Below are 8,192 nucleotides of genomic sequence, written 5' to 3' on the forward strand. Positions count from 1 at the left end.
TTATATTCAAATTCTTTTTATCCCATTGTTTATAAAAAAGGAAATAGACTCAGATCTGTATTTCACATATTTGATACTCTTTTAATTAGATCTTAACTATTACTTCTGTAACAGATCTGTATACTGAAGCAAGCTTCAACTGTCTCAGGGTATTTCATTTCATATGCATACCACAGTCCCTTCAACAATCTGAACCAACAGAAGGTACATAGAAAATTTTTTCTTTTTTACCAAAATACTTTAGACAAATTACCTGCTAATAAAAAGTATATGCTTCTTTTGTTGGCAAGACAATTACTAGTCTCCAGAGCCTTAAATTATCAGTAATACCATTTATTACACACATTTGTACCTTTTGCTCACATTTTCATCATCACATTCATACTTTTCATTCATTTCATGAAATATGTAAGTGGAAAAAGTGGCTGTTGACAATTAGGGAGAGGGGCATTCAGAAATTTTTGAAATTGTGCCTAAATACAAGCAGTAAATTCAACAAACTCCTCATCAATCAGTGGCTTAGTCAGAATAAAAGCCAATGAACCAGTGAAGCAGTGACGGGCACAGAATTTTTTTTTCCTTTTCACTAAAATAAGTTGGACAAAATTCCTGCATGACTGCATATTTAAAAATCTAATCTTCATATCTGCCAACACTGCTTAGTTGCCGTATCAACTGTCTAGCTGTAGCCAAATAAAACTTTTTTGAAACTTTGGAAGAAACTTCTATATAAGAAACTATAAATTTGGACAGGCATAATTGTGTCTCAGTATGTGGTGTTTTTACACCAATTCTTACTTTATAACTACATAAATTATATGATATTCTATAATGGCCATAGTGGCCTTGTAAGTAAAGGCTTTATTTATTTCGTTATCTGTTTTCTGTGTAAGACTAGGAAGACAGAATAAGAAACAGCATAATGTGGGTTTCCCTGCTGTCAAGTAACTTCAAATGGTGCTGTCATTATCAGTTTTTAATGGTACAAAAGTATCTGGCTGACAGTATCAGAGGAATTCCTAGGGGAAATTTTGCATATTCTTCTAGACGGAAAAGAAGTCTGAATATCTGTGAGGAAAATAACTGTTCTCTCTGATCTAAATCCTATCAAAAGAAAGATAAAAACTGATGCCTTTTTTTTTTCTTGTTTTATGTTGTTCTAATACATTCCAACATTAAGAAAAGATTTAAGAAACTGAAATCCCACTTTCAAAACCTCTCTAGAATAATACTGGGGAAATTAAAAGATGATCACTATCCTTAAAAGTACCCTATACTTTTTACTTTTGTTTTCACATTTTGGCCTAGATCTTCAGATGAAACAAGGTGACTATGAGAGGTCAGAGATTAAAAAAAAAAAAAAAAAAAAACTACTCTCAGTATACAGAAGTAAAGAAAATAAATATAAAAATAAAACAAAGAACTCTCATGCTGTGATCAACTCCAATTGAACTGTATTTTACTAATGTAATCTGAGTCCAGTCTTGATATCTTGATCACTATACTAGTTGCTTGGTATAGCTTGAGAGCCTATTCAATGATTCCCATCTAATAAACACACACACAGGTTTCATGTAATTATCCATTCCACTTTTCTTCTTTAAAAGATGAATGGGTAATTACTGATTATAGTTTTCTAAAGGTTTTATAATGGAGCATGGACTTCCGGACTAGTAAAAGACAGTTAGTGAAAAGATATGGAAAAGACTTGTGATTGGCTTAGCCAAACTGCTATCTCAATTCTTTCCCAGTAAAACTGCCTCTCATCCCAATATAACACTTCTATGTGTACACAACCAACTATGTTACATTAGCTAGTCACCAGGTAACAGATGGGTAAATAAGCTCTATATGCTAGCATGACAGCAACATGTGATCTCCATAAGTCAATTCCAAGTGTCTTCCTTCCCATATCAAGGGTTGATTTGCAAAGAAACTTTTGATTTCAGTCTTGAGGACCAGATTTGAGAATCATTATGTTGCCAAATGTTGTACCATTACCTATTTTATTTCTCTTTTTTATTAAATGAAATATCATTGGAATGACACTTTCAATTAAAAACGAATTAAGTCAGTTTCTTGTCAAAAATAATAAAATACAATAAAGACATGCTTGACTTTATCAGCATATGTTTTTCATTTAGCAATAATCAAATTACTCCTTGAGGAATTCTAAGAGGTTGAGATTTGAGATGCAGTATCAAAATGCAACTCACTACTCCTAAGACTTGTCCTATTATAGAGGGCAGAGAAAAAATAATATTACCTTAGCCTTACAGCCATACTGCTTCTTTTTACAATTTTAATTATATATTGACATAAGAATGGGATAACAGAGTACACATTTCTTTTGTTAACAAAACAGCATGCTAGACTGTAGACTTAATACCAATAATCTTATTTATTATGTACCTATTTACTAGGCAGCATACTTAATATTTACACATATTATCTTCAATCCTCAAAGAAATCTTAGATAAGTCACAACCATATATTCAAAAGCTAGCAAATTTGTATTGTCTAGTAAGGTCACTAAAAGTCATTTATGCATAAATTGGTGAAGACCTACATACAGTCACCAAAAAAAAAAGAGTAATAATAATTGGCAAAATAAAGTTTTAAATTTCCCTTAATGTTTTTGACAGGAGTCTGGGGTGATACAGAGCAACACAGTCACCAAGTATGGGACAAGTTTTCAAACTTTATTAATAGTTTTCCAGCTCCACCCCTACCCTTAAGCCCCACTCTCACATACACACACAGTATAGTTTTCACAGAGAACTCTTTCAAATGCATCTTAATCCTGGGCCTAAAGGCCCAAAGTAATTCACATTTGTCAAAACAGCCAATCATCCAGTTCTTCCCAGCCCAAAGTCTGTAAGGCTTACTCAAAGGATATTTACTTGTGAAAACTGTTGAACAGTATACACTTATAAGAAAAGGTTTTTAGTTCTGTGCACTGACAGGAAAAAACATAAAACAGAGTTTCTCGTTTGGATTATGAGATATAAATGAGGTCCCATTTTTTCAGCTTCCAATGCAAAATATAAAACAATACTTCAGCTTCTGGAGGCTATCTGTCAATAATTAGGCTTTCAAAAATATGTTTCAAAACACATTAAGACACTTGGATAATATACTATATATATATTATATAGGTATTACATACATATCAAAATATAACCCTATTATAAACTAAATTTAAAAAGAAAATTTTAAATATACAGTATTAAAGTGCTGTATTACTTTAAGAATCACTTAACGAACTGACAAATTCTATACTTCATAATTAAATCAGAAATCAACAAACAATAATGACAAATATAAAACCTGAACAAAAAATACACGCCTAAGACCCATATACCACCATTAAGCCTTAAAAGGATTTTGTTGTTCCACAGATGAGGGCCTGGTCAAGTAGCTAATTACTTTCAGCTTTTTTTCAATCTGTGTAGCAGAGCAGCTCAAATTAACAATAAGAAGTAAAATGACACTACAAGGGTTTAAAAAAAAAATACAATTAAGAAAGCAAAACAACTATAAGCAGAGCACAGCTGCTCTTTAACCAAGGCACTATCCTTTGTTATTCCTTTAATGAGCTATGTTGTATAAAAATCTCACTCATTAGTTTCTTAGGTCAGGTAAAGGACTGTGCAAAGTGAAACTATATGCCAGGAGTCTTATAGATGTGCATTACTTCATTTAAGAAACTCAAAAGGGAAATATGAGTCATCTTTCTAATAAGATAACAGGCAAAATAAGTGGACAGTCATACTAATTACATCCCACATTCCTAAATTAATACTGCTTGTTTTAAAAAAGTGTGTGTGTGTGTGTCTGTGTGTGTCTGTGTGTGTGAGGAGACAGACAGATAGATGATGTACTATAAAACCAAAGTAATTGTACCTTTGGAATACCATTCCTTGCTTCAAACAATTCCTTCTTGGTCTATATATTCAAGGTTCTTTTGATAATAGAAAGTAAGAGTGTTTCAAAGTAAAGTCAATTACTGTTACCATTTTTTTTTACCATCCAGAAAATAATAATCATGCACGCTAGCTAATATGATACATCTTTATAAACAGCCAGCCTTCAAGGTTACATGCTTGCAAAGTAAAGAAATAATCATGATATAAATAAAACCTTAGGCTAACATTTCTAAAAAAGAAAGAATTAATTTTACCTTTATATTCATATATTGCTACATACAGAAAAGCAATACTAGATTTTTCATCTAAACTGAAAGAGTAAAAAAATTCTTCGGTTATATAATTCAATACACATTTAGGGTATATTTATGTTAAAATAAGAATATTTTTGTCAAATGACCACCAACATTTTTCAAATACAATCATGTCTGCCACTTTTCAAACCTACATAATTAAAGAAAAACTACACACTAAATTCTAAATAATAACAATAATAACTTAAAGATTATTTCTCACGGACAGACCTCTCTTATTCAGCCCTGTACACCTCAGTTGCTCATCCCACAGAACATGTTCCATGAATGTTGCTGATATAAATTGAATCGTCAGCTAATACTTCCAAAGATTTAAGTCAGTCTGATCTCTATGTGTATTTAGGGAACTCAAACTCATAGGAAAACTCTCTTAACATGTTACAACATTATGAATGTGGAGGACTCAGAAAATCAGAATTCTGCTGTAAGCTCATGACTCCACTCTACATGGTAAACTGTAAATGACTTCAAACTTCCAGTGCTCTCCTAAACATTCATTTCCCTCCCTCTCTCCCTTCCTCTCTATCCTGTCATCCTTCCTCAGAGTTGGCATCCTGAGAAAGTACTTCAAGAGAATCTGAAATAAGGAACAAAGGACCTCCTCCCACATACTTAACTCCACATAGTCCCCCTTCACCATTTCTACTGTCACAAAGCAAAGAGATCTCTGCTATCCTGTGACGGATATTCAGCCCTCTTCGTCTTGTTTCTGTCTAGGGTGATAACGTATCTCAAGATAGATATATACATAGACAGATGAAAACTTTTCTATCTAGACCCACCATCCAGTAAAGACTTATTTACAGGATCCTGTATATAAATAATTCTCAGATCCACATCTCTAAATCTAACTCTCTTTTTGCCATTAAAAAAAAAAGTGCAAGTGAGACCTTTTCTTTGGCTACCCCGAGCAGTCAAACTTTTCAAAGTCTTAAGAGACAGAAGAACCACTAGAATAAACACAAAAGGAAGGAGTTCCCCTTACAAATCAGTCACCAGGGCTGAGATTTTCTTTTTCCAGGATTTCTCCAGGTCTCTCCCCCAGAGCTCTGGCTCAGGACTCTCTGCTCACAACTGAACTCCAGTTCTCCTTCTGCCACAACATTTTGGCATTCTAAAACATATTCCACACAGTGAATCCATCTTTCAGATGTCCTTGGTTTGCTATCTCTATGTAGAAGATTACTGAGACTCCCACTAATTTGAGTTCATTTTAATTTCAAGGCCTTTTCATAATTTTACTTACTCTGAATAGCCTAGCTGCTACCCTCAGGCCCACTGTGTTCCATAGGTGCTTGCTGCCTGTCTTGTTTCACACGCATATCACCTCCTCCTCATAACAGCACTCTGGGGAGCTGCTGAGATAACTGGAATTCACTCTCCATTCAATTTCCAGTGGCAAACCTCTTGAACCATACATGTTTCTCCATCAAGATGTGTGTATATGCATGTGCATGGGGAGGGGAGGGTGTTAAAGCTGATCAAAAACAGTCTGTTGATATTAATTTGACCCAATTTGAATATTATCTGGAACTCTATCACTTGCTTTAAGATTTAGGTAAGCTAAAATTCTATACAATTACATTAGCTTTTTGAGAAACGTTATTTTACATTGTTTATATGCTCACTCAGTGTTGTCCTTTAATTAACTGGTTTGCACCCTAATGGAAACTGTTGTAGACTACAACTTTCATTGAGGGAAGGCTTTCAGTGTCTATGAGAGCGCTCCTGTTCACCTGCAGCAGACATTCCCCATACTGATGAGAAGGCGCATGACATGACTTGTAGCAGAATTAGACAAAATTGGTCATTTATGTGGAAGTTGCAAAAAACTGAGTCATGTGTATTATAAAATGTCACTCCATTCAATAAACAAAACTTCCTGGCACTCACTGTTACCTTAGTCTGGCCTCCAGAACTTCTGTAACTTCATAGATTACTGATTTTTCCCTGAGGCTTTTCCTAATATTCCTGTGCTCAGTGCCACAATTCACAACACGCAGGTTTAGCAAACTCTGTTCCAAATAGTTTAGCGAAAGCATTCATGATTATTCAAGGGATCATTATAAGGCAAGTACTAGCCAGCCCTACAGGGCTGAAATTCAGCACCTTTAGAGGCCTCTGTCTCAGACTCTAAATCCTGGCTGTTTATACTAAGAAGACTGGCATCATGGCCCCCTCTCCTTTATACTCTTATCACCCTCTTTCATGTACCATCCCCTCTGGATGGCTACAGAAACAACCTGAAACTCAGAACTGCACTATAAGCAGTGGTGAGCGAGCTAGGTCTCCTCCACGGGTGGCCTGGTCCAGGATAAGGGCCCTTTTTCCGATCCTGCCTTTGGTGGCCGCTGTCCAGAGTCCCACAGCATCAAACTTAAGGACACAGCCAGACTTGGGTGCTCCTGAGCAGTACCCCTATCATTTAAATGACTGTGCCTCCACTTCAATGCCCCACTCTCAGTGCCCCGGGGATCAAAACCAGGAAGGTAGCAACTTTCAGATTTATCATTACTTATCGTTGAAAAATTTGTTCCCGTGTTCACACAGGGTTGCAATAAAAGACAAGGAGGTAGGTAGCGTGGTCTAGTCAGTTGTTTTCACAGCTGGCCGAGTCAATCATTCTCTCTTAAAAGCTTATTTGACAGGTGAGAAATTCCTCCTCTCCAGAACATTTCAGGAACTCCTCAGCATCCATTTGAGCTAGGAGAGGGGCCTGAAGGGGAAGGGAGTGGTGCTGAAACCGTGCTACGTGTGTCCCTGGGGGAACTCTGGTGCCGGAAAGATTTCGGCGCCAGGAATGTGCTGGTCCAGGGTCCAGAGGGAAGAGAGGGGAGAGCCAGGAAGTCTTAAAGGGAGGAAGAGGCGTGACCAGAAAAGGGCAAGATACCTGGAAATGTCCAGATAGGGATGGAAATGGGTGAGGAGGATGCAGACTGGAGAGAAATCAGGACTGTAAGATGATGGGGCAAGGGGAGAACTAGACAACAGGGAGTGCAGCGCCTCGGATGCGGGCGTCCAACCTCGGCCGGTGCCAGACCCTTCTAGCGCGCCGGCGAGGCTGGCTCCCGGCCGAGCCCCCGTAGCCGGAAAGTTGGCGCGGCGAGGGACGGCCGGGCCGGCAGCGCCGGCAGCGCCCCCTGCGCGGCAGGGAGGTGCCCGGCTCGGAGCGGCGCGGCGCCTTACCTTCTGGTCGACGATGGAGCAAGCCATCTCCCGGACGTGCGCCAGGCTATAGTCCCCGGACGAGTCCTGCAGCAGCAGCACCGGCTCGCGGCTCAGGCCGATCTGCAGATGGAACGAGATGCCCCCGGCCGGGGCCGCGACGGGAACCAGGAACGGCGCGGGGCCCGGCCCCGACCCCGGGACCAGCGCGGCGGCAGCAGCCGCCGCCGCCGCCGCCACGGGCAGCAGCGGGCTGGGCGGCCGCAGGACAGGAGGGGCGCTCATCGCTCGGCCGAGCGCGCCGAGGGCCGCGGGGCCGGGCAGCCGAAAAGTTTTGCTGCCGCCGAGCCGGGAAGCTTCTTTCTCCAAGAGCTGAGGCGGAAAATAAAAACTTTCCGGAAAAGTCCTCGCGCGGGGGGAGGGCGAGAGGATGAGGAGCGGGAGGGGAGGGGGAGCAAGGAAAATGGCCGAGGCGGGAGGACTGCGCCGCCAGGAGCGCGGGCGGCGCGCGGGGGAGGCGCCGCCGCCGCCGCCGCCGCTGCTGAGGAGCAGCCGCTGAGGCGCGCGCTGAGGGACGGGGCGGCGGGTCAGCGCTGCCCGGGCGCCGGGCGGGGGAGGGGCGCGAGGGGCGGGGAAGGGGAGCTGGGGGCGGGCACTGCGGAGCCACCACCCGGCGGGCGCCGGGGCCGCAGGAGCCGCGGCCGCGCGGCCGCAGTGGCCGCAGGGTGCCGGGTCGCCGCCCCCTCTGCCCGAGGTTCCGGAGGCCTTGAGCCTCCCCCGGACG

At 40.9% G+C, this 8,192-nt stretch overlaps 1 protein-coding gene across 2 annotated transcripts in view; it reads right to left on the bottom strand.

The window, feature by feature from the left end:
- The window catches only part of PRKD1 (protein kinase D1), a 278,738-nt gene extending 270,849 nt beyond the window's left edge, over window positions 1-7,889 (bottom strand). Inside the window, exon 1 of one of the 2 annotated variants that reach the window (XM_031453524.2) lies at window positions 7,430-7,889. In XM_031453524.2, the coding sequence (XP_031309384.2) occupies window positions 7,430-7,693 (264 nt within the window). In that variant the 5' untranslated portion in view covers window positions 7,694-7,889. The remainder of the gene's footprint in view (window positions 1-7,429) is intronic. The other variant, XM_031453525.2, reaches the window with a different exon arrangement.
- Between the last annotated feature and the right edge of the window lie 303 nt (window positions 7,890-8,192).

Source organism: Camelus dromedarius, chromosome 5 (genome assembly GCF_036321535.1).
Source record: "Camelus dromedarius isolate mCamDro1 chromosome 5, mCamDro1.pat, whole genome shotgun sequence".
Classification (NCBI taxonomy): Eukaryota; Metazoa; Chordata; class Mammalia; order Artiodactyla; family Camelidae; genus Camelus; species Camelus dromedarius.